At 45.5% G+C, this 27,107-nt stretch overlaps 1 protein-coding gene across 1 annotated transcript in view; it reads right to left on the minus strand.

Moving 5' to 3' along the window:
- Window positions 1–27,107, minus strand: part of LOC132402981 (extracellular calcium-sensing receptor-like) — a 56,956-nt gene that overhangs the window by 26,122 nt on the left and 3,727 nt on the right. The window contains exon 3 of the mRNA XM_059986166.1: window positions 25,229–25,358. Coding sequence (XP_059842149.1) covers window positions 25,229–25,358 — 130 coding nt within the window. The remainder of the gene's footprint in view (window positions 1–25,228; window positions 25,359–27,107) is intronic.

Below are 27,107 nucleotides of genomic sequence, written 5' to 3' on the forward strand. Positions count from 1 at the left end.
GATGATAATTTTCTATACAATTTGAGATCTATTTAATTTGCAGTAATTATTTTTGTTAGCCGAAGAGATGGAAACTCACCTTTTGCACTCAGTGTTCTTTGGAGAAAGAGTAAATGTATGGAAGTGGTGAATCGGATCCAAATGTATGGTAAATATCCCACCAAGTATGATATCACCATCCTTGGCTAAATCAGGCAAACTCTCCTTTCCTCGAAGTTTGCAGAGTATTCCATGCGCCTTTGGCGTAGCGGCGAGGAACATAAAAAACAGAAACGGAAACATCGTCTTTTCAAAGTGACTGCAACAGCCAGTAGAAAATCGTGGATTTATAATGTCTTTAATATGATCTGAAGATGTCCCAGAGCGGATTTAAAGTGCAATCACTGTATTAATGTATTTTGTCTCTGATGATGACATGGTACACGTGGGACACAAGTATATATCTAGGTACATCTGTCCAACAGCTGGGGTAATTTTACAGAACAAAACAATTACATCTAATAGAATGACTGAAAGGCTGCATTCCTAGCAAATCGAAAAAAAATCATTCAAATTCGAATGAACTCCAGACAATATGAATGTTTCGTGCTCCTAATAATTGATAATCGGTATGCAATTTAGCCATTACTCAGCTGATACCAACATGTTTAATTAAAATCAATTCTAATTTGAATAACAACTGCACAATAGAGCTATAGCTGGGGACATCGATGGCAAGGAACGGAAAATCTACAGAAGGCGGTGGAACGGTCGTGTCCACCACAGGTAGTGTCGTGTCCATCACTGGCAGCAATGCATTAACAGTCGATGTTTCCAGTGGATTTCCTTCATCGGAAGGGAAATACGCCAGAATAAGAAAGTTGGAATAGCAGCTGGATTATTATTTGGATGGTTCTGGCTGAATCAGGTTAGTTAGGGATGGTAATGAATTAAGCCGCTCGGAGTCGACAGGTGGAATAAGTAAAGGGCTGGTGAAAAGGTGATCTGATAATAGAGGAGAGTGGACATGGGAGAAGGGTATGAAGGAGAGGCACCGGGAGTAGTTAACTAGAAGCTCAGGAGGAGAAAGGGGTAACTGGGGAATAGGAAATCCTCCTTCCGGGAACAGATGAGGTAGCGACGGAAATTTTAAGAAAAGGAAATTACATTTTAGCAGAAGACAGATTAGGGGGAGGAATATTGACGAGCTCAGAATGGGTGCATGAAGCGGCACAAGGGTAAATCCTTGTGTAATTCCCACTAATCTCTTTCCATTCACTTAGCGCTGCAAGCTGAAGAAATACTACAACCTCGAACTCATCTCATCCCTCACCACTGTTTAGAACTCTAAGGAACTCATCCAGATGAAGCAATAGTTCACCGGTGAATCTACAGGGGTGCTTTGCAATATCTTGTTTTCACGATACGGTATTTTAAATTTGGTGAGACGCTATGTAGATTTGGAGACTTTACTCTCCAGGACCTTCATTTCAGAATCAGGTTTATTTCAGCGGGATGTGACGTGAAGTTCACTAACCTAACAGTATTAGTTCAATGCAATGCATAATCCAGAAGATAAGAAAAATAATCAATAATAATAGACATCCGTTCGTCTCAAGAGACCATGGAATGTTTCCAGTGCGCAGGCCAAGGCAGGATTGCATGGCAGACAGGCAGTTGCCCATGCTGCAAATCTCACTTCTCCACACCGATGTTGCTCAAGGGAAGGGGAAGCGCAGATACAGATTGTCGCCGGTGTCGTCGCATAGCGATGTGTTGTTAAGTGCCTTGCTCAATGACACAACACGCTGCCTTAGCTGAACCGCGAATTAGCGATCTTCAGATCACCAGAGCAACGCCTTAACCACTTAGGGCCTGGCCAGGTCAACCCAGCTGAAAATAGATCCTGGCAAAATGCTGGGGGATAACCTTGCGATAGACTAGCTTCCTATCCAGGAGGTAGCAGGGGCGAGTCTCGTACTCTCAGTCGCTTCACGCTATGGAAACCTGCATAAGCACCGGCCTTATAGTCTTATAAGGCTCGGGACAGATTTTAACTATTAAGTACAATAATAGTAACAAATAAACAAGTAAATCAAATTAACACGATTAGTATACTGTATGTTAAAAATATGAAGTGTGTCCATGATTCAATGTCCATTTAGAAATCGGATGGCAGATGGGAGGAAGCTGCCATGTGCCAAAGACATGATTGCCAATTGCCCAAGCATTTATATCCAATCCCCAGTCACATTATGACATGTAAGTCTATGGCCTCCTATAATGACGTAATGAGGCCACCCCAAGGTTGGTGGAGAAAATCTCATATTTTTTCCACTTAGCCACTCTGACAGAATGAACATCGATTTCTCCATCATCCAGTGATAGGGTTTTGACTCAACGGGCACAGCCGGTAACTGGACGAGGGTTATCTGTGTTAATTGTAGAAAGGAAGTATACGTGTGAGGCTGGTTTTCTGTGCTCGGTTTCACATGTGGGAGGTCATGGAGTCTCCCAGCGTCCCGGACGGCCATATCTGTACCAGGCGTGTCGAGCTGTAGCTCCTAATGTACCGCATTAGGGAACTGGAGATGCAGCTCGATGACCTTCGTCTGGTCCGGGACAGCGAGGATGTGATAGAAAGGAGTTATAGGGAAGTGACCACACCAGGGCCACGGGAGACAGACAAGTGTGTAACAATCAGGAGAGTGAAGGGGAAAATCGGGTACTAAAGGGTACCCAGTGGCAGTACCCCTTGAGAATAAGTACTCCGGTTTGAATACTGCTGGCGGGAGGACAGCCGACCTGGGAGAAGTAACAGTGGCCGTGCCCTTGGCACAGCGACCAGCCCTGTGGCTCAGAATAGTAGAGAAAGGTGATAAAGGCAGTAGTGATAGGGGGCTCTACAGTTTGGGGTTCAGACAGGCGATTCTGAGGACGCAGGAAAGAAACATGGATGGTAATTTGCCTCCTCGGAGCAAGGGTGAGAACGTTTCAGCTCTTGTACAAGATATCCTGCAGTGGGAGCGATGACAGCCAGATGTCGTGGTTTATATTGGTACCAATTACATACGTAAGAAAAGGTAAGAGGTCCTGAAAAAAAGACTACAGGGTGTTAGGAACAAAGTTAAGAAATAGGACTGCAAAGGTAGTAATCTCGGGATTACTACCTATGCCAGGCGACATTGAATATAGGAATAGAATGAAGTGGTGTATACATGTATTGCTGAGGGATTGGAACAGGGAACAGGGATTCAGATTTCTGGATCATTGGGAGCTATTTTGGGCAGGTGTGAATCTCAAGCGGAACTATATCCTGGCGGGGAGGTTTGTTAAGGCTGCAGGGGAGAGGTTACGCTGGAATTGTTGGGGGAGTGGGATACGAACTGAAGAGACTGTGGAAGAGTCGTTTGGCTCACAAATAGTGACAGCTTGGAGACAGTGTGTGACGAAAGGAAGACAGGTGATAGAGAAGGCACGCGCTCAGACGAACGGATTGAGATATGTCTAATTTAACGCAAGGACTATGGTGAACAAAGAGAATGAGCTTAGAGCATGGACCAGTACTTAGAGCTATGATGTGGTGGCCATTACAGAAACTTGGATGGCTCAGGGACAGGAGTGGTATTTCAAGTGCTGGGTTTTAAATTTTTCAGAAAGGACAAGGAGGGAGGCAAAAGAGGAGGGGACGTGGCACTGTTGATCAGAAATAGTGTCCCGGCTGCAGAAAAGGCGGAGGTCATGGAGGGATTGTCTACAGAGTCTTTGTGGGTGGAGGTTAGGCACAGGAAGGGGTCAATATTTTTACTGGGTGTTGCTTATAGGCCGTCCGACATTAACTGGGATATTGAGGAGCAGACAGAGTAACACGTCTGCTAACAGAGTTCTCGAGATAGGAGATTTTAATGTTCCAAATATCGATTGGCATCTTCCTAGAGCAAAGGGTTCAGATGGGGTGGTGTTTGTTAGGTGTGCTGAGGAAGGCTTCTTGACACAATTTGCAGACAAGCCTACAAGAGGAGAGACTGTTCTTGATTTGCTATTGCGAAGTGCACCTTGTCTGGTTTCAGATCACTCAGTTGGAGCGCATTTTGGAGATAGTGATCATAATTCTAGCTCCTATACGAGAGCATTGGGCAGAGATAAGAACAGGTAAGTTAGAAAAGCCTTAATTGGAGTAAGCGGAATTATGAGTCTATCAGGCAGGAAATCGGAAGATTAAATAGGGATCAGACGTTCTCAGGGAAATGCAGGGGAGAAATATTGCAATTGTTCAAGGGATATTTGCGTGGAATTCAGTATAGGTACATTCCAATCAGACAAAGAAGTTATGGTAGGGTACAGAAACCGTGGTGTACAAAGTCTATAACAAAACTAGTCAAGAATAAAAGAAAAGCTTGCAATAGGTTCATAGAGCTAGGTAATTTTAGAGATCGAAACAGTTATAAGGCTAACAGGAAGGAGCTTTAATAGGAAATTAGGAGAGAAGGATAAAGGAAAATCCAAGGATTTCTGCAGCTAAGTGAAGAGCAAGATGATAAGAAGTGAAAGAATATGACTTCTCAAGTGTGACACTGGGAAAGTGTGTATGTAACCATGGACATAGCAAAGGTACTTAATGGATACTTTAGTATTCGCCATGGAAAAGGATCTTGGTAATTGCAGTGCTGAATTGCAGCAGACTGAAGAGATTCAGCATGTAGATATTAAGAAAGAGGATGTTTGAAGCTTTATGGAAAGCACAAATTTGGATAAGTCGCTGGGACCGGATGCGATGTACTCCGGGGTACTGTGGTTAGCGAGGGAAGAAGATTGCTGCGCCTCCAGCGACGATCTCTGAATCATCAATGGGGACGTGAGAGGCTCCGGAGGATTGAAGGGTTGCGAATGTTGTTCCTTTAGTCAAAAAAGTGATCGGAGATAGCCCATGAAATTATAAACCGATGATCTTTTTCAGTGGGCGGTAAGTTGACGGAGAAGATCCTGAGAGACAGGATTTATGAACATTTGGAGAGGTACCATATGATCAGAAACAGTCAGCATGGCTTTGTCAAGGGCTAGTCGTGCCTTATCTGCCTGACTGAGTTTGCTGAGGATGGGATTAAACACATTAATGATAGAAGAGTAGTAGATGTAATGTATATCGGTTTCAGCAAGACACCTGATAAGGTATACAATTCAAAGCTTATTGAGAAAGTAAGGAGGCATGGGATCCAAGGGCATATTGCTTTGTGGCTCCAGAACTAGCTTGCCACAGATAGTAAGGAGTGTTTGTAGATTAGTCATATTCTTCGTGGATGCCGCTGACAGTGCTGTGCTACAGGGATCTGTTCTGGCACCCTTACTTTTCGTGATTTTGATAAATGAACTGGATAAGGAAGTGAAGGGATGGGTAAGTAAGTTTTATGATGACACAAAGGTTGGAGGTGTTGTGGTTAGTGTGGAGGGCTGTCAAAGACTACAGCGGGACATTGTTAGGATGCAAAACTGGGCTGAGAAGTGACAGATGGAGTTCACCCCTGATAAGTATGAAATGGCTCATTTTGGTAGGTCAAATATGATGACAGAATGTAGCATTAGTGGTAAGACTCTTGGCAGTGAGGAGGATAAGATGTATCTTGGGACCGAGTCCATCGGAAGCTCAAGACATCTGCGCAGGTTGTCTCCGTGGTTATGAAGGTTGCCGGTGTATTGTCCTCCATTAAACGTGGAATTGATATTAGGAGCCGACAGGTAATGTTGCAGCTATATAGGACCTATATGTTCAGACCCTGCTTGGATTACTGTGCTCATTTCCGTTCGCCACGCTACAGGAAGGGTGTGGAAGCATCGAACGGATGCAAAGGAGATTTACAAGGATGTTAGCTAGATTGGGGAGTATAGCTGATGAAAACAGATCGAGTGAACTCGTTTTTTTCTCCTTGAAGCGACGGAGTATGAGAGGTGACATGATAGAGGTGTATAAGATGATGAGAGGCATTGGTTGTGCGGATTGTCAGAGGCTTCTTTTCCCAGGGCTGAAATGCTTGCCACAAGAGGACACAGGTTTAAGGTGCTGGAGAGGGGGTACAGAGAAGATGCCAGGGATAAGTTGTTTTTTTTTCGCAGAGAGTGGTCAGTGCGTGGAATGGGAGATAGGGTTTTTTAATAGACTTTTGGATAGGTATATGTGGCTGAGAAAAATAGAGGGCTACGTGTCTGCCTTGCAATTTCCAAGTTAGACGCATGCCTGGCACAACTTTGTGGGCCGAAAGGCCTGTACTGTTCTGTAGGTTTGCTATGTTTCTATATTTGTAATAAATTTCCCCCTCCGCTTCCCTTTCTTCTGCTCGCCACTTTGCCCCCGTCTCGCTTCTTCTCCGCTACTGACCTAGCTACCACTTCCACCTCCTTTCTCCTAGGCTTCCTTCTCCCCTCTGATAATATTACCTCTAATTTATCTTTTACAACTATCACCTCGCCGACCAACCTGGCCTTAGCTATCACCTTCTGCGTTACAAGCCTTACCGTGCTACTCCATATTATTTTGGCGTGTTCGCTTGGCTAGTTCTGATTAGAGGCCGAAATTTCCTCTGGGTTGCCGCCTGAAATGCTGAATTCTGCTGTTTTTTTATGTTTGTTCTAATCAAAAGCCATTTCTTCATTAAAAAGGGACGACTTTCTTTTTTCTTACATTATTTTCTATCTGGTACACAATTATATACTAATTCATCTTGTCAGATTCTCGAGCACCTTAGCACCGTCCTCTCAGATTTCAACTCGTCTTACATTTGCATTATCATGAGACTTCAGTGTAACATTTACTTCCCGGCGAACACTTCACTGATAAAGATCAGGAGAGATTGCGGAAGCGTTAATAATGATCTTTGAAGAATCTGACATGGTATCCGATGACTGGACAATTGCAAATCCTACTCTGCTATTTAAGAAGGGTGGGTAGCAGAAGAAAGGAAACTATAGATCTGTTAACCTGACATCAATAGTTGGGAGTTGCTGAAATCGATTGCCTTGGATGAGCTTACAGAGTACCTGGAGGCACATGACAAGATACATTTGTTACGTACTCGTGAAATGACAGTGGTACCCTTGTCACATGACTGGGGTTGAAGCGATACTGGACTTGTGATGGTGGAGTGATGTCATTTTCACGCCAGTAGAGATCATGTGACAGTTTGTTTTACAGGGTATAAAAGGAAGTCCCCACCCTGTGAGGAGGGGCAATTCGTGGCTGGATTTGCCATGTTGACATCATGCCACTGCGTGACTTAATGTGATGACGCAGTTTAGTTGGAAGATGAAGTTTTATCTAATGCCTAAAGTTTAAAATGTCATTGCCAGCAGTTTCTTTACAATACTGCTAGTTTGAGAATCAGTGGAGAGTGAAGATCGGATTTCGGGAGTTAAAAATCGAGGAGAATCGATTTACGACGGTGAAACGGGTTCGACTTTATTTAATTTTTACTCGGGAAGGAATTCGTTGAGTGTTCTCGTGTTAATCTCTGCGGGATAGCAGAAGATTGAGGACAGTGTGATAAAGGAAAGGTCAGTGCTTTGAAGGCGTTTCGTTTCGTAAATTATTCGTGGGAAAAGTTCGACGCCGAGTATCGAAACAAATCGACATGAAAGAGAATTTAAATCGTCTTATAAAGTCTCTCCTTTTAAATGGACTGTGAGCATTTTTACCTTGTGGCAATCCTACTTAAAAGAACTGTTTTTTTGCAACATCGCTTTAAGAACTGTTTGAGCTGCATCGCTTTAAGAACTGTTCAAGCTGCCACACAGCAGCTGATTTCCGGTTACGTTCGTGTTTGTTTACTTTTGGGGGGTTTGTTTTCGGTGTTTAATAAACGTGTTGTTTGTTATATAAACCCTTGCCGAACTCATATATTTATTGTTGCCTGAATACATAACACATCAAAGGCAACATCGTTTCCTGAATTTAAAATCCTGCCTGCCTAATGTATTGCAATTTTCTGAGGAAGTTACAAATACGGTAGACAAAGGAAGTGGTGTAGATGTGGTTAATTGGATTTTCAGAATCCCTTCGACACACGATCGTTTATCAAGACAAGAGCCTATAGAATTACAACATAGAAACATAGAAAATAGGTGCAGAAGTATTCCATTCGGCCCTTTGAGCCTGTACCGCCATTCAGTATGATCATGGTTGATCATCCGACCCAGAACCCTGTACCTGCTTCCTTTCCATGACCTCTGATCCCTTCAGCCACAAGGGCCATATCTAACTCCCTCTTATATATAGCCAATTAACTGGCCTCAACTGTTTCCTGTGGCAGAGAATTCGACAGATTCATCACTCTCTGTGTGAAGATGTTTCTCCTCATTTCGTTCCCAAAAGGCTTCCCCTTTATCCTTAAAACAAGACCTCTCGTTGTGGACTTCCCCAACAGCGAGAACAATCTTCCTGCATCTATCCTGTCCAATCCCTTTAGAATTTTATATGTTTCAATAACATCCCCTCTGAATCTTCTAATTTCCAGCGTTTGTGAGCCCAATCGATCCAGCCTTTCCTCATAAAAATGTCCTGCCATCTCAGGAATCAATCTGGGTACCTTCTTTGTTCTCCCTTTATGACAAGAATGTATTTCCTCAGATTAGGGGAGGAAAACTGCACACAATACTCCAGGTGTGGTCTCACCAAGGCCCTGTACAACTACAGTAGAACATCCCTGCTCCTGCACGCGAATCCTCTTGCTATGAATGCCAACATACCATTCGCCTTTTTCCCCGCCTGCTGTACCTGCATGCCCACTTTCAATGACTGGTGTACAATGACAGACTGGTCTCGTTGTACCTCCCCTTTTCCTATTCGGTCACCATTCCATAATATCTGTTTTCCTGTTCTTGCCTCCAAAGTGGATAACCTCACATTTATCCACATTAAATTGCATCTTCCATGAATTTTCCCACTCACCTAACCTATCCATGTCAACCTGCATCCTCTTAGCATTCTCCTCACAGCGAACACTGCAGCCTAGCTTCGTGACATCCGCAAACTTGGGGATGCTCCATTTAATTCCCTCGTCCAAATATATATTGTAAACAACTGGGGTACCAGCACTGAGCCTTGCGTTACCCAACTAGTCACTGCCTGATATGCTGAAAAGGTCCCGTTTATTCCCACTCTGTGCTTCCTGTCTGCCAACCAATTCTCTATCCAGATAAAAACCATACCCCAAATACCGTGTGTATTAAGTATGTACACTAATCTCCTGTGTGGGACCTTGTCAAAACGTCCAAATATACCACATCCACTGTTTATCCCCTATCCACTCTACTAGTTACATCCTCAAAAAATTCTATAAGATTCGTCAGACGTGATTTTCCTTTCACAAATACATGCTGACTTTGTCCGATGATTTCACCTCTTTCCAAATGTGCTGTTATCCCATCTTTGATAACTGACTCTAGCATTTTCCCCACCACCGATGTCAGGCTAACCGGTCTATAATTCCCCGGTTTCTCTTTCCTTTCTTTTTTTTTAAAAATGGGGTTAAATTAGACACCCTCCAATCCTCAGAAACTAATCCAGAATCTAAGCAGTTTTGAAAAAAATATCACTAATGCATCCAGTACTTCTTGGGCTACTTCCTTAAGCACTCTGGGATGCAGCTCATCTGGCCCTGGGGATTTATCTGCCTTTAATCCCTTCACTTTACCTAACACTACTTCCCTACTAACATGTATTTCCCTCAGTTTCTCCATCTCACTAGACACTAGGTCCCCTACTATTTCTGGAAGATTATTTATGTCCTCCTTAGTGAATACAGAACCAAAGTAGTTATTCAATTGGTCTGCCATGTCTTTGTTCCCGATGATCAATTCACCTGTTTCTGACTGTAAAGGACCTGCATTTGTCTTGACAAATCGTTTTCTTTTCACGTATCTATAAATGCTTTTACAGTCAGTTTTTAGGAACACTGCCAGCTTTCTCTCATAATCATTTTTGCCTATCCTAATTAAGCCTTTTGTCCTCCTCTGCCGGTCTCTGAATTTCTCTCAGTCCTCAGGTGTGCCTCTTTTTTTTTTTTTTTGCTAATTTATATGTTTCTTCTTTGGACTTGATACTATCCCTAATTTCCCTTGTCAGTTACGGGTGCACTACCGTCCCTGGTTTATTATTTTGCCAAACTGGGATGAACAATTGTTGTAGTTCATCCATGCGATCTTTAAATGCTTGCCAATGCATATCCACCATCGACCCTTTAAGTATCATCTACCAGTCTATCTTAGCTAACTCACGTTTCATACCTTCAAAGTTACCCTTCTTTAAGTTCAGTACCTTTGTTTCTGAATTAACCATGTCACTCTCCATCTTAATAAAGAACTCCACCATATTATAGTCACTCTTACTCAAGGCGCCTCGCACGACAAGTTTGCTAACTAATCCTTCCTCATTGCTCAATACCCAATCTAGAATGGCCTGCTCTCTAGTTGGTTGCTCGACATGTTGGTTCAGAAAACCATCCCACATACATATCAAGAAATCCATCAGCACCCTTACCAAGTGTGTAGTTTTCGGCTCCTTATTTTACAAAAGGGTATACTGACATTGGAGAGGGAACAGAGAAGATTCACGAGAATGATTCCAGAAATGAATGGTTTGTGGCGACCCATTTCCTGGCACATCCGAACCGGCTCACAATTAGCCAGCGTTCCGGCTAAGGGAGATAGCCTGTGGGGATTTGCGAGCACAGAGCTTTGGAGCCTCTGCGCCACGGGGGGCAGGTTGAGGGAGGCTTAAAAGTGAGGCTGGAGATTTCGAATAAAGTTTTTCCTTCGACTGCAGTTACCGACTCCGTGTCGTAATTTTAGCGCTACGTGTAGCACACCGCTAAAATTGGTGACCCCCGACGGTTCAAACGATTTTTGGACCAGAAATGACCGACGCTGCCTCTGTTCATGCGGTTTCTTTGAAACTGCCGGGTTTCTGGACAGGGCGTCCTCACCGGTGGTTTCAGCAAGCTGAAGCCCAATTCCACGTTCGGCAGATCGCCTCCGAAGACACCCGCTACTACTACTTGGTGAGCTCCCTCGACCAGGACACAGCGACCCAGGTCGCGGAGTTCGTACAGTCGCGCCCGACAGACGGCAAGTACACGGAATTCAAAGCCCTGCTCCTTAGGACTTTCGGACTCTCACGGCGCGAGCGGGCTGCTCGTTTACTGCACCTGGATGGCTTGGACGACAGACCTCCATCGGCTTTAATGAATGAGATGTTGTCTTTGGCCGACAGACACAGACCCTGCCTCATGTTTGAGCAGGCATTCCTGGAGCAGCTGCCCGAGGACATACGCCTTCTGCTGTCCGACGCGGATTTCAGTGATCCCCGGAAGGTGGCAGCCCGGGCGGACTTGCTGTGGAACGCCAAGAAGGTGAGTGGGGCGTCCATCGCACAGATCACCCAGCCCCGCTCCCAGCAGCAAACCAGTCCAGGCCCGGCCGCAGAGCCCGGTAACCCCAGCGGCAGGGGTGGGGGGGGGGGCAACGAACAATGGTGCTGCTACCACCAGCGGTGGGGCGCAGAAGCCCGCCGTTGTCGCCCGCCCTGCATGTTCCCGGGAAAACGCCAGGGCCAGCCGTCGCTGATGGCTACGGCGGCTGGCCATCGGGATAGCCTTCTGTATGTGTGGGACAAGCGTTCAGGACGCCGCTTTTTGGTTGACACCGGTGCTGATGTTAGCGTTTTCCCTCCGACGAGTTACGACACCCGCAGCAGGGCTCCGGGTCCCCCCTCTGAGGGCCGCGAACAGCAGCACAGTAAGGACCTATGGCACCCGTCAGGTGCAGCTACAATTCGGCTCCAGCCAGTTCACGTGGTACTTCACACTGGCCGCCGTAGCCCAACCGCTTCTGGGTGCGGATATTTTGCGGGCTCACAGCCTACTGGTCGACCTGCCAAGGAAGAGATTGGTACACGCCGAGACCTTTCTGACGTTCTCCCTGGGTGCAGCCCAGTTGCCAGCCCCTCACCTCGGCTCCATCACGCTGTCCGACAATGACTTCACCAGGGTCCTGGCGGATTTTCCTTCGTTTCTTACACCGCAGTTCACAGCGGCCCTGCCCCGGCACGGCGTACAACATCACATCCCGACCCAGGGACCACCCCTCCACGCCCGCGCTCGGCGGCTTCCCCCGGACAAGCTCCGACTGGCAGAGGAGGAGTTCAGGAGGATGGAGGAGTTGGGGATCATCCGGCGTTCCGACAGCCCATGGGCCTCCCCCCTGCACATGGTGCCTAATGCGACAGGGGGCTGGAGACCATGCGGCGATTACCGAAGGCTGAACGAGGCTACCGCACCGGACCGCTACCCTGTGCCGCACATTCAGGACTTTGCAGCAAACCTGCACGGCGCACGGATCTTCTCCAAGGTAGACCTCGTCAGAGGGTACCATCAGATCCCGATGCATCCGGACGACGTCCCCAAAATGGCTCTCATCACCCCGTTTGGCCTTTTCGAGTTCCTTCGCGTGCCGTTCGGCTTGAAGAATGCCGCACAGACGTTCCAGCGGTTAATGGACGCGGTGGGACGGGACCTGGACTTCGCGTTTATCTATTTGGACGACATCCTCATAGCCAGAGGCAGTCGTCAGGAGCATCTGTCCCACCTTCATCAACTCTGCGCCCGACTGAGTGAGTACGGTCTAACGATCAACCCCGCCAACTGCCAGTTCGGACTCGACACCATTGACTTACTGGGCCACAGGATTACTAAAGACGGGGCAACCCCTCTGCCCGCTACGGTAGATGCGGTCCGCCATTTCCCCCGACCCACCACGGTCAAAGGTCTTCAGGAATTCGTAGGTATGGTCAATTTCTACCACCGCTTCCTCCCTTCAGCTGCCCGGATCATGCGCCCCCTGTTCACCCTGCTGTCCGGTCCGGGCAAGGACATTACCTGGGACGAGGAGTCCGCCGCCGCTTTCATTCAAACGAAGGAAGTTTTGGCGAACGCCGCGATGCTAGTGCACCCCAGAATGGACGTCCCTACCGCACTCACAGTGGACGCATCTAACACGGCAGTCAGTGGGGTACTGGAGCAACTCATCGCAGGTCGCTGGCAACCCCTGGCATTTTTCAGCAAACACCTGCGGCCACCCGAGCTCAAATACAGTGCTTTCGACTGGGAACTGTTGGCGCTCTACCTGGCAATCCGGCATTTCAGGTACTTCCTAGAAGTTCGGCCCTTCACCGCGTTCACGGACCACAAACCGCTTACCTTCGCATTTACGAAAGCGTCCGAACCCTGGTCGTCCCGCCAGCAACGCCACCTGTCCTACATCTCTGAATACACGACGGATGTCCGGCACGTCTCGGGTAAGGACAATGTCGTGGCGGATGCACTCTCTCGCCCTACCATTCATGCCCTTTCCCAAGGGGTAGACTTTGAGGCACTGGCAGAGGCGCAGCAGGCAGATGAGGAGATTCCGAAGTACAGAACCGCAGTCTCCGGTTTGCAGCTCCAGGACCACCCCATAGGCCCAGGTGAGAGGACCCTACTCTGTGACGTCGCCAACGACCAACCCCGTCCCGTCGTCCCGACAGCCTGGCGGCGCCGTGTTTTCGACTCCATTTATAACTTGGCGCATCCTTCCATCCGGACAACTGTCCGGATGGTTTCAATACACAATAGGTGCTGAAGTCGACCATTCGGCCCCTCGAGTCTGCACCGCCATTCTGAGATCATGGCTGATCATTCACTATCAATACCCTGTCCCTGCCTTGTCCCCATATCCCTTGATTCCCCTATCCATCAGATATCTATCTAGCTCTTTCTTGAAAGCATCCAGAGAATTGGCCTCCACCGTCTTCTGAGGCAGTGCATTCCACACCTCCACAACTCTCTGGGAGAAGAAGTTCTTCCTCAATTCTGTTTTAAATAACTGACCTCTTATTCTCAATCCATGCCCTCTGGTACTGGACTCTCCCAACATCTGGAACATATTTCCTGCCTCAATCCTATCAAATCCATAATTATCTTAAACGTTTCAATCAGATCCCCTCTCAATCTCCTCAATTCCAGTGTGTACACGCCCAATCTCTCCAATCTCTCTGCGTAAGACAGCCCTGCCATCCCAGGAATCAACCTAGTGAATCTACGCTGCACTTCCTCAATTGCCAGAATGTTCTTCCTTAAACCTGGAGACCAAAACTGTACACAATATTCCAGCTGTGGTCTCACCAGGGCCCTGTACAAATGCAAAAGGACAAATGCTCTTGTACTCAATTCCCCTTGTAATAAAGGCCAACATTCCTTTTGCCCTCTTCACTGCCTGTTGCACTTGCTCATTCACCTTCATTGACTGATGAACTAGGACTCCTCGGTCTCTTTGCATTTCTCCCTTACCTAACTCTACACCGTTCAGACAATACTCTGTCCTCTTGTTCCTGCTTCCAAAGTGGATAACTTCACATTTATTCACATTGAATGACATTTGCCAAGTATCTGCCAACTCCCCCAGTCTCCCTGTATTCTCCTAACGTCCTCTTCGCATGTCACACTGCCACCCAGTTTAGTATCGTCATCAAACTTGCTGATATAGTTTTCAATGCCCTCATCTAAATCGTTGACATAAATCGTAAAGAGCTGTGGTCCCAATACAGAGCCCTGTGGTACCCCACTAGTCACCTCCAGCCAGTCCGAGAAACACCCATTCACTGCTACCCTTTGCTTTCTATCTGCCAACCAGTTTACTATCCATGTTGAAATCCTGCCCACAATGCCATGAGCTCTGATTTTACTCACTAATCTCCTATGTGGCACCTTATCGAATGCCTTCTGAAAATCTAGGTACACAACATCCACTGGCTTACCCTCGTCTAACATCCTTGTTACACCCTCAAAAAACTCCAACAGATTAGTCAAGCATGATTTGCCCTTGGTAAATCCATGCTGGCTCGACCTAATCCTATTACTGCCATCAAGATGTGCCACGATTTCGTCCTTAATAATGGACTCAAGCATCTTCCCCACGACTGACGTTAGGCTAACAGGGCGATAGTTCTCCGTTTTCTCCTTCCCTCCCTTCTTGAAAAGTGGGATAACATTAGCCACTCTCCAATCTTCAGGAACTGATCCTGAATCTAAGGAACATTGGAAATGTTTCCAATGCATCTGCTATTTCCTGAGCCACCTCTTTTAGAACCCTCGGATGCAGACCATCTGGATCCGGGGATTTATTAGCCTTCAGTCCTACCAGTCTACTCATCACAGTTTCTTTCCTAATGTCAATCTGTCTCAATTCCTCTGATATCTTATGACCCTGGCCCATCCATACATCTGGTAGGTTGCTTGTGTCCTCCCTAGTGAAGACAGATCTAAAGTACGCATTAAATTCTGTGGTCATTTCCCTGTTTCCCACAACACTTTCTCCCAATTCATTCTTCAAGGGGCCAACATTGTTCTTAACTATCTTCTTTCTCTTCACATAGCTAAAAAAGCTTTTGCTATCCCCTTTTATATTCCTGGCTAGACTGAGCTCATACCTGATTTTTTGTCTCCGTATTGCTTTTTTAGTTAAGATCTGCTGTTCCTTAAAACATTCCCAATCATCTGTATTTCCACTCATCTTAGCCCTGTCATACTTCTTTTTCTTTAATGCTATACAATCTCTGACTTCCTTTGTCAACCACTGTGACCCCTTCCCCCTCTTTGAATCCTTCCTTCACATTGGAATGAACTGCTTTTGCATCTTTTGTATTATCCCCAAGAATATCTGCCACTGCTGATCCACTGTCTTTCCTGCCAGGGCATCCGCCCATTTAACTTTGGCCAGCTCTTCCCTCATGGCTCCGTAGTCTCCTTTATTTAATTGCAACACTGACACCTCTGATCTGCCCTTATCCCTCTCAAATTGTAGATAAAATCATGTTATGATCACTACTTCCTAATGGCTCTTTTACTTCAAGATCACTTATCAATTCCTGTTCATTACACATCACCAAGTCTAAAATAGCCTCGTTCCTGGTTGGCTCAAGCACAAGCTGTTTCAAAAATACATCCCTTAGGCACTCCACAAACTCCCTATCCTGGGGTCCAGCACCTACCCGATTCTCCCAGTTTACCTGCATGTTGAAATCTCCCATAACGACTGCATTGCCTTTAGCACATGCCAATGTTAACTCCCTAATCAACTTGTACTCAATATCCACGCTACTGTTTGGGGGCCTGTATACAACACCCATTAGGGTATTTTAACCCTTACTGTTCCTCAGCTCAATCCACACAGACTCTACTTCCCCTGTTTCCAAGTCACCTCTTGCTAAGGTCTGAATCTCATTCCTCACCAACAGGGCCACCCCACCCCCTCTTCCCATATTTCTGTCTCTACGATAGCACGTATACCCTGGTACACTCAATTCCCAGGCCTGATCCCCTTGCAGCCATATCTCCGTTATCCCAACAATATCGTAGTTCCCCATTTCATCTGAGCTTCAAGCTCATCTGTCTTATTTCTGACACTACGCGCATTCAAGTATAGAATTCTTAGCCCATTCCTCCTCTCTTTGCTTAAAACACTGTCTATTGTACCTAACCCAGCTCCTTGAACTTCCATCGGGCTAACTGCACCTTGAATCTTGATGACCTTCTCAAGATCACCCAAAGCTTCTACACATTTAACCCCATGCTCCTTCAGACCAACCCTCTGAACATGTAACTTTTCCAACACATGTTCTGTCTCACCTTTCTCCTTTACACAATTAATATTTAGGAAACGTGTATTCGCCACCTGTCCCTTACCCTTCATCATATCATCTTCTCTCGTAATCTGGATCACTGCCCCCTGCACATCTTGTTTAAACCTCCCCCCCCCCCCCCCCCGAGCAACACTGTCAAACATTCCTGCAAGAATGTTTGTACGCCTCCAGTTCAGATGTAGACCGTCCATTCGAAACAGATCCCAACGTCCCTGGAACAAAGACCAATTATCCAAAAACCTGAACCCTTCCTTCCTGCACCATTCTCTCAGCCTCGTATTAATGTGCAAAATCATTCTATTCTTCGCCTCACTTGCACGTGGCACAGGTAGCAAGCCCAAGATTGTCACCCTGGAGGTCCTGCCTTTCAGCTTCACTCCTAACTCCCTGAACTCTCTAAGCAGGACCCCCTTACTCACCTTATCTGCATCGTTGGTCCCTACATGGACCACTACATCTGGGTTCATACACCCGTTCTCAAGAATAGCCTGCACCCGATCTGAGATGTCCTGGACCCTGGCACCAGGGAGGCAACATACCATCCGAAACTCCCGATCTGCCCCACAAAATCTCCTATCTGCCCCCCTGACTATAGAATCCCCTAAAACTATCGCTCTCTTCTCTTCCCTCCTCCCCTTTCTAGTTGAGGGTTCAACCTCTGTGCCAGAGGAAGGACCACTACAACTCATTCCTGGTAGGTCATCCCCATCAACAGTATCCAGTACGGTATACTTATTGTTAATGTGAATGGCCGCAGGGGTGCTCTGCTTTCTCTGCCTGCTCCCCCTGCCTCTCTGGACCGTCTCTGGACCGTCACTGGACCGTCACCCATCTGTCTACCTCTTGGATTTATAACTCCTATCTATCTCTGCCTCTGTCTCCCGAATGATCCGTAGTTCATCCAGCTCCCGCTCCAACTCCCTAACTCGGGCTGATAGGAGCTGAAGCTGGACGCACCTTTTGCAGGTGTGGTCATCAGGGACAACTGTGTTGACCCTGACTTCCCACATACTGCATACGGAGCACACCACTGCCCTGACTGTCTCCCCCATACCTGAACCTTTCCAGCAGGTTTTTTTTGGCACGGACTCCGCAAACAGGTCAGTGAATGGGCCAAAAGGTGCATGCACTGCCAGACGGCCAAGGTGCAGCGGCACACCAAAGCCCCACCGCAGCAGTTCCATCCCGCCCACCGGCGTTTCGACCACATTCATGTGGATATCGTGGGCCCCCTGCCGGTGTCGCGCGGAGCGCGGCACCTCCTGACTATCGTGGACCGGTTCACAAGATGGCCAGAGGCGATCCCACTCACCGACACCACCTCCGAATCTTGCGCCCGGGCCATGATCACCACCTGGATATCTCGCTTTGGTGTACCGGCCCACATTACCTCCGACAGAGGCGCCCCGTTCACCTCCAGCCTGTGGTCAGCTATGGCCAGATTTTTGGGGACTCAGCTGCACCACACCACTGCCTACCACCCGCAGTCGAACGGGCTAGTGGAGCGTTTTCACCGTCATCTGAAGTTTGGCCCTCATGGCCCGCCTGCGAGGAGGTAACTGGGCGGACGAGCTTCCCTGGGTCCTACTCGGCATCCGCACAGCGCCCAAAGACGATCTGCACGCCTCGTCGGCCGAGTTGGTATACGCCGCGCCCCTGGTCGTTCTCGGGGAGTACCTTCCAGCCCCACGGGGGCAAGAGGAAGATCCCGCAGCAGTCCTGGGCAGACTACGCGAGAAGCTCGGTAACCTGGCCCCCATACCCACTTCGCAGCACGGGCAGAACCCGACCTGCATACCCAAAGACCTGCAGAACTGTAAGTTTGTGTTTGTTCGAAGGGGCGGGCATCGGCCACCGCTGCAACGGCCCTACGAGGGGCTGTTTACGGTGCTCCAGAACAACGGGTCCACGTTCGTGCTGGACGTTGGAGGGAGAGAGGAGGTTTTCACGGTGGGCCGACTCAAACCGGCCCAGATGGACCTGGCGCAACCGGTTGAGTTTCCGGCACCTCGGTGCAGAGGCCGACCTCCCAAGCAGGTTCCGGCCCAGACTGTGGACATTGGGGTGTGTATCGCCGGTTCTGGGGGAGGGGGTTATGTGGCGACCCATTTCCTGGCACATCCGAACCGGCTCAGAATTAGCCAGCGTTCCGGCTAAGGGAGATAGCCTGCGGGGATTTGCGAGCACAGAGCTTTGGAGCCTCTGCGCCACGGGGGCAGGTTGAGGGAGGATTAAAAGTGAGGCTGGAGATTTCGAATAAAGTTTTTCCTTCGACTGCAGTTACCGACTCCGTGTCGTAATTTTAGCGCTGCGTGTAGCTCACCGCTACAGGGTTACGATATGAGGAACGTCTGGAAGTTGTTGAACTGTTATCCCTGATGTTCAGGAGAATGGGAGGGCTCAGAGCTCATAGAATGTTAAAAGCCTGAACAGATTAGATCTGGCAAATTTATTTCTCATGGCAGGGGATTCTAAGACAAGGGGACACGACTTCAGGATTGTCGGACGTCCATTTAGTACAAAAATGCGGAGAAATTATTTTATTGAAAAGGCGGTAAATTTGTTGACCAAGCGGCTGTTGAGGCCAAGTCAATGAGTGTATTTAAGTCATTTGAGTGTATTTTGATTCGCCAGGACATCAGAGACCGTCGGGAAAATGCGGGGGGGGGGGGGGGGGGCGGGGGGGAGGTGTGTGCGGAAACTGGAAGAATTAGATCAGACCGTGATTTCATTGTGTGCGGACTTGATGGGCCGAATGACTTTCTGCTGCTCTTATATCTTATGGTCTTAGTGCGTTATGGGAGAAGCCGCCGTCCAAAATTCTGCTCTCTTCCACACTGTGTAAGTCCCAGCTCGCTAACAAGTGAAAGGACCAATTTTCCCAATTAGAAAAAAAAACATTTTCTGATGTCGACTCCCACACACTTTTGCAGTTTATTATCCTCAATTCCATGTGCTTCAGAGCTCTCGAACAACTTAATATATGGACCCATCCTGAAGCACATCATGAACTCTGAACTAGCATAACTTCCTCATCAGTTCTCGGATGCTCCAGGAAGTCCAAATCAAATGAATGAAAACGGTTTCCCATTTATAAACATTTGATGATCCTGTTCAATTCCTGATGCACTGGCAAAATGTCCCGCACTTAAAATATCTTGCAGTATGTTCGCTTACATCAATGTTATACCAATATGTCACACAATTTCGCTTGTTTTTTATTGTATATATTACAGCATTTAGTTTTGGTTATGAAGGATATTTATTCACTTGGTCGCAAGCAGCGTTTTGAACTAATGAAATTTCGTTTATGATTAAGCTTATCATATTTTTACCTCTTCAGCAAGTCACGTTTGAAGCTTCCCATCATTGTCTAATTGTATTTCCTTTTACCCTCTATGTTTCATGGTTTTGACCTGTAGGCTTCTTTTCAGCGTATATCAGATTTTCACGTTCATTCCTCCCAAACCTAGGGTGATGGGTTGGATATGCGTTTCTATGAAAGGAGGTGAAATTCTCTACGCTGGCCTGAAGTTTATCCCTGGAGAACCTGTGTCCAACCCCTCAGCTGCTGAAGTTGCGATCAGCCTTAGAGTTGGAATTAAAGAGCTGTAGTTTGGAAAGATTTTCGGTAGTCATGTAATTCCGCAGACGTCTTACTCGTGTGGAAGTCGGGCGGGGGTGTTGATGTTAAGGGGTGGTGAAGGGCGAAACATACTGAAGTGAGGGTAAAAAGTGGCAGGTGAAGATACATCCTTCAAAACCATTGACAGTTGTTCAGATCAAAACCAAATGATTTGAATTGACGGGTGCATTATCGTGAAACAATGTTAAATGGAGATAAATCTTGTGTGTCAACTAAATGTGGAAACGCTTCTCCACTATATCTCTGTATTCATATTCAAATAAATACTGGTAATGTAAAGGTCGTGTATAGTGATGCATGCTTCTCCTGCATTTCACCAGTGATCAACTTTTGTAACATATCATATTAGATTATTGTTGACACAATGGTTTGGCACATTGCAAAATGATGTGCATGCCATCGATTGAGATCATCTCATTACAGCTAAACCACGGAAGAAGAGGGGAACCATGGGTATGCAGGCGCAGCAGGCTATCAAAGAAGGCGAACGGAACGTTGATCTTCCTTGCCAGAACATTTGATTTTAAAAGCAGGGAGTTTATGCTACAATATAAATGATATTGCTGAGACCGCATCTGGAACTTTGAGTGCATTTCAAGATTCCTTACTTGATGAAGGACATACTGGCTTTGAAGGTGGCGCAGAGGAAGTGCACCATGTTGTGTCCAGAGATGAGGGGTTTAGATTGTGAGGAGAGATTGAGTCGCCGACATTTGTTCTCGCTGCTATTCAGAAGGATGAGAGGAGATCTTATAGAAATATATACAAATATGAAAGGGATATATAAGATAGAGACAGCGAACTTGTTTCCATCTATCGGTGAGACCAGAAGAATAGGACTTAGGCTGAAGATTTAGGGCAGAGATGAGCCTTTTCCAAAGAGTAGTACATCTGTGGTATACTCTGCCCAACGATATGTCTGTATTACCTCAGTAAGCATATTTAGAAAATGTTAGATAGATTTTTGCATAGTGGAAGAGTGGGTTACGGGGGGGAAAACAGTAAATGGAGATGAGTAGGTGGTCAGAGCAGCCAACGTGTTGTTGAACGGTGGAGCAAGCTCGAAGGCCAGCTGACTTTCTCTTGGTACTATTTCTTAGTTTGTTATGTTCTTATGTAAAACTATAACAGTATATAGAATAATGAGTAATAGTTACAAAGCAAGTACAGTGCTGGTAGATAATAATGTGCAAGGTTATGATGAAGTAAATGGAAAAATCCACTGTTGGATTTCCAGCGTACGTTGGACTATTTTAACTGTTTTAGAACAGTCAAATACTCTTCAGGATAGAACACAGAGTACATTTTCCCCTAAATTACTGAAATTGTTTTAAAAGGTCATTAATGCTACGCATTAATATTCATATCAAGGGTTGCAGCTCTCATGGTACATTTAGAATGTATGGCTGTAGTCAGACCAGGATATATTGAGTCCAATATGAGTCACTTGCCAGATTATTGGTGAATAATCGCCTTGAAGGTGTAGAGTCCACACGGAGAAACATGATTGAAGTTTTTTACATTTATGAAAAGGATAGATGGCTTAAGCAGTCATGATTTCTATTGCCCAGTAGATAAATGTAAAAAATTAGAGGTGATGTTTGTAAAGTCAACGAAGAAATGTTTAAAAGAGACGTGCTAGTTGCTAGGAATGGGCTGCCCAAGGCTGTGATAGAAGCAATCGATGATGCGCGTGCCTGTCTGATCGTTTATTACATGTCCGTTATGTAGTGCATCTACCAGTACCCAACCGGGATGTTTCGGTTGCTGGAAACTCTGTGAAATAAGCAAAACGTACCTATGATAACACCATTTTACGTTCCTCTGAATATCTTAAACTTATACGTCTTTGTATTGATCATTACATTCCTGGAGAAGAAGTCCCTGGCGATCTATTCGATCCATGCATCTTATCATATTGTTCAGGCCCATGGAATCCGTTGTAGCAACACACACAAAGTTCTGGTGGAACGCAGCCGGCCAGACAGCATCTAAAGTGAGAAGCGCAGTCGACGTTTCGGACCGAGAACTTTCGTTAGGAGGAACTGAAAGGAAAGATAGTAAGAAATTTGAAAGTAGGAGGGGGAGGGTAACATGCAAAATGATAGGAGAAGAACGGAGGGAGTGGGGTGAAGCTGAGAGCCAGAAAGGTGATTGGCAAAAGGGTTACAGAGCTAGAGAAGGGACAGTATCATGGGACGGGAGGCCTAGGGAGAAAGAATGGGGGAGGGGAGTACCCGAGGGAGATGGAGATCAGGCAGAGTGATGGGCAGAGAGAGAAAGGAATAAAAAAAGAGCGGAAAAAAACTAATAAATGAGGAAAGATGTAAGAAGGGAAGGACGTGCATTAACGGAAGTTAGAGAAGTCAAGGTTCATGCCATTAGGTTGGAGGCTACCCAGCTGGTATATAACGTGTTGTTCCTCCAACCTGAATGTGGCTTCATCTTGACTGTAGAGAAGGCCATAGATAGTCATATCAGAATGGGAATGGGACGTGGAATTAAAATGTATGGCCACTGGGAGATCCTGCTTTCTCTTGGTCCATTGTCCGGGAATGATGCTGCCTGGCCTGTAGCGTTCCAGCGGAATTTTGTGTGTGTTGCTTGAATTTGCAGTATCTGCAGATTTTCCCGAGTTATCCTTTGTTATATATTGGATCGAAGCAGTGTCAGAATGAGATGTTATTCGTCTCGGACATTTACAGTACAATGAGATCAGATTTATTTATCAACTTTATATCGAAACATACGGTACAATACTTCACTACTTGACAAACCAAATCACTGAGTGATGAATTCGGCAACTCGCAAGTAATGCAACAGTTACAGTGCCATCATGTCACGCCCATCACACTCTAACCCTGCATGTTTTGGTTAACCGATAGAAGACATAGAGTTGGTATAAATGGGTGTTTCACCGGTTGGCAGCCTGTGGTGAGTGAGGTGCCGCAGGGGTCGGTGCTGGGCCCACAGCTGTTTACCATTTACATTGAAAATTTGTAAGAGGAGTCTGAGTGTAACATCGCAACATTTGCTAATGAGATTAAACAGAATTGAAAAAACAAATTGCACAGATGATGTGGAGATTCATAGCAAAGGGATATAGATAGGTTAAGTAAGTGGGCCAAGGTCTGGAGATGGAATACAACGTTGGTAAATTCGCGATCATGCACTTTGTAAGGATTAATAGAAGAACAGATTATTATTTAAACGATGAAAGATTGCAGCGGACTTCTGTGCAGAAGTACTTGGATCAGCTTGTGCATGAATCACAAGAAGTTGTCTTGTAGATACAGCAGGTTATTATGGAGGAAACGGAATGTTGGCCTTCGTTGCTAGAACGATTGAATTCAAGAGCAGGGTCGTCATGTTGCAATTATACAGGGTACTGGTGAGGCCACACTGAGAGTAATGTGTGCAGTTCTGGTCTCCATTCTGGAGAAAGGTTATACTGGCTTTGGAGGGAGTGCAGAGGAGATTCACCAGGTTGATTCCAGGAATGAAGGGGCTCACCTATGAGGAGAGATTGAGTCGCCTGGGAATATACTCTCTGGACTTCAGAAGAATGAGAAAAGTTCTTATAGAAACATACAAAATGTTGAAGGGGATAGATAAGATAAAAGTACGAAAGTTGTTTCCATTGTTAGGCGCGACTAGAATAGCAGACATTGCCTCAAGATTCAATGGGACAATATGTGGTACGGAGAGGAGGAAAAACTATTTTTTTCTCCAGAGAGTGGTAAATCTGTGGAATTCTCGGCCCAGGGAAACAGATGAGGCTTCTTCAATAGTATATTTAAGAAACAGTTAGATAGGTTTTTTACACAGTAAGGGAATGAAGGGTTATGGCAATAAGGCAGCTAGATGGAGCTGACAGCTGAGTTGCCAGACAGATCAGCCATGATATTCAATGGCGAGAGAGGCTCAATCGGTCAGACGGCCCACTCCTGCTTCAATTTCTTACGTTCTGTTTTTATTTTTTTCTGAGCTAAAACCGGTACAGCAGGAGGAAACCCACACATGTATAAGGGAAACGCATTCACCTCTCTCGTGCAGCGTTTGCAGTCCAAGCCCGATCTTACAGTTAGCCCTCTAAACTCATGTGTTAAACGCTACAGTACGGTGCAACTCAGATGTTTCTTAATCTTTAGTCCCATCACAGAAGAGCTATGGGAGCCTCAAGTGGAAACTTAATGATCAGCTTCTTCCCCTCTACGAAACAAGGACCACCACGTGTTATTTATTTTCTTGCATTTTTTATTGTATGACGGAATTCTTAATAATATTTATCTGATTCCAGTACGAAACCTGATCAACATTGTTCTATCTATGCATTCTAATTTCCATAATATTCTTGTGGATTAAGAGTAACTACATCTGAAGATACTATCCTTTTTCCTCAACAAAGCTCAAGCCACTTCGGCTTCTGTATTTGAAAGCGTACTTTGATATTAAAATATGCACGGCAGATTGGGAGACACGATGATTTAGAGTTTGACAAATCCGTTTCTGGGTACTTGAGACTGAGTTTTGAAATCACAGGCCGGCGAGCCTGACGTCCGTCGTAGGTAATATTTTGAAAGTATTACAAGGAGCAAACTTAGAACGCTAGACTATAAATAGTCAACATGGTTATGTAAAGTCAAGGCTGTTTCTAATCAAGCGTATTGTGTCTTTTTAAGAAGGGGACAAAATAATTTGACGGATGGAAGACAGTTGATGTTCTCATGCAATTCAGCGAGGTCACTGACACGGTCATGCATGAGAGGTGTTCAAGATGGTTCACTCCTTTTTCCTTCAAGATGTATTGACTTGGATCGACATTGCCTTCGTGGGAGGAGTTAAAGTGTGATAGGGGGCAGTTGAACTTTGATAAAGCATACCAAATGACAGGCACAGTGAACGGCAGGGCACGGAGGGGTTTGGTACAACACAGCACTTGGGAACACAGACATACAATTGCTTGGAAGTTGCGGCAAAGGTACGCAGGGTCACAATTTCGGGCTATGGGACCTTGTAATTGACAAATGAAAGTATTACGTACAAGAGTTGTTAGAATATGTTGAAATTGTAGAAGACGCTCATGCAACCAATTGTGAGTATTGTGTGCAAATCCTCTCAGTCATGTACTGGAAAGTTATCAATAAAATTGAATAAGTAAAGAGAATTCTACTCGGATATCGGCGAGACTGTTGGACCTGGTGTCTAGGGAAAGGTAAAAACAATAGAATCTTGCTTCTTTGAGCATCGGAAAATGAGGGAAAAATAGATAGAGGTGTACATAATTTTCACTGTAAAGTATAGGATAAATTCAAGCAGTCTATTTCCATGATATCGGTTGAGACCGGAGCTTGAAGTCATAGGTTATGTGTTAAAGATGGAATACCTACGGGGAATATTACGGGGCTTCTTCGAGGATGCAGAACAAGTTGACGAATGGAAGGCAGCAGATGTCTCCATGCACTTTAGCAAGGCCATTGACAAGGTCGTGCATGAGAGGTGGTTAAGAATAGTGATAGTGTGAAAAAAAAGATAGCAGAAGTTGTCCAGTTTGTTCCAGTATCAACAATTCAGCGTCATTTAATTATGCATATTGATGGGTGGGGTATGAATTGTTATCAATAAGGTTCATGCTAACGGGTTATGTTAGAATAAACATTCGGCACTAATAGAGTTACATCTCATTATACAATTCACAAGCAAGCCGACAAGGAAGTAAACTCAATTGCTTCCCAAAAAAAATCACAGTTTGTTTCTCAATCACATTTCTCAAACAAAGCAAATTTCTTCGATACCGTTTGCATAACTGATTTGATTTGACAAGCTTACAAGTATCTTTGATGCTAATGTTCATTCCTCACATTGTTGGTTCAAAGATAACGTTGTCTAAGTTACTGGAAAAACGCTTTCTTACATTCACTGCTCGTATAAATTGTTGTTCTGAAGCAGTAACAAAGTCATCCAGACCACTAGATAAGAATGATTCATTGATTAGTACTTTACTGTGTTTTCATTCCATCGTTTATAAAAGGCTAGTGTCTCATTAGACTCAAACTATGTTGCGTAAATTATATTCGATAGAATTATAATCTATATAAGTTTGAAAGAAGGTAGCAGAAGTACCTAACGGCTCGAAAGCCATCTCCTTGAAATGATTCGTCAGATATATTAAGTGTAAAAGAAAAGAGAGAGTTGATATCGGAACGTTAGAAAAAAAATCGATGCTAGATCGGTATTAAGGAGGCACAAGGAAACGAGCTTACAATTATTTGGTAGAAGACCCTTGGGTAAATAAAATATTTAAAGTTAGATCACTCATGTGCTCAGGATGGTATACACCCCAAGGTTTTGATAATGGCAGCAGAAGACTTTGTGAAGGCATTGTTAATGATCTTCCTAGAAACAGTATTTTCCGGGACGATTCTGGTAGACTGAAAAATTGCAAATCTCGGGCAAATATCACTGCATTCTTCAAGCAAGGAGAGGGACAAAATTATTGGCCAGTTAGTCTCACCGAAATAGTTGAGAAGATGTTGGAGTCGATTGTTAAAGATTTGGATTCAAGATATTTGGAGGCACATACAATATGCCGTAATCAGCATGAAGTTCTCAAGAGAGAAACTTCCTTCACAAATACGTTGGCATTTTTAATAAGAAATAATAAACAGGATGCACAAAGGAGAATAATTTGATGTTGCTTATTTTGAAACATTTAACAATGTGCTGCAGAGGAGGCTGCTTAACAAAGTACGAGCCCAGGGT

The sequence above is a fragment of the Hypanus sabinus genome, chromosome 2 (genome assembly GCF_030144855.1).
Source record: "Hypanus sabinus isolate sHypSab1 chromosome 2, sHypSab1.hap1, whole genome shotgun sequence".
Classification (NCBI taxonomy): Eukaryota; Metazoa; Chordata; class Chondrichthyes; order Myliobatiformes; family Dasyatidae; genus Hypanus; species Hypanus sabinus.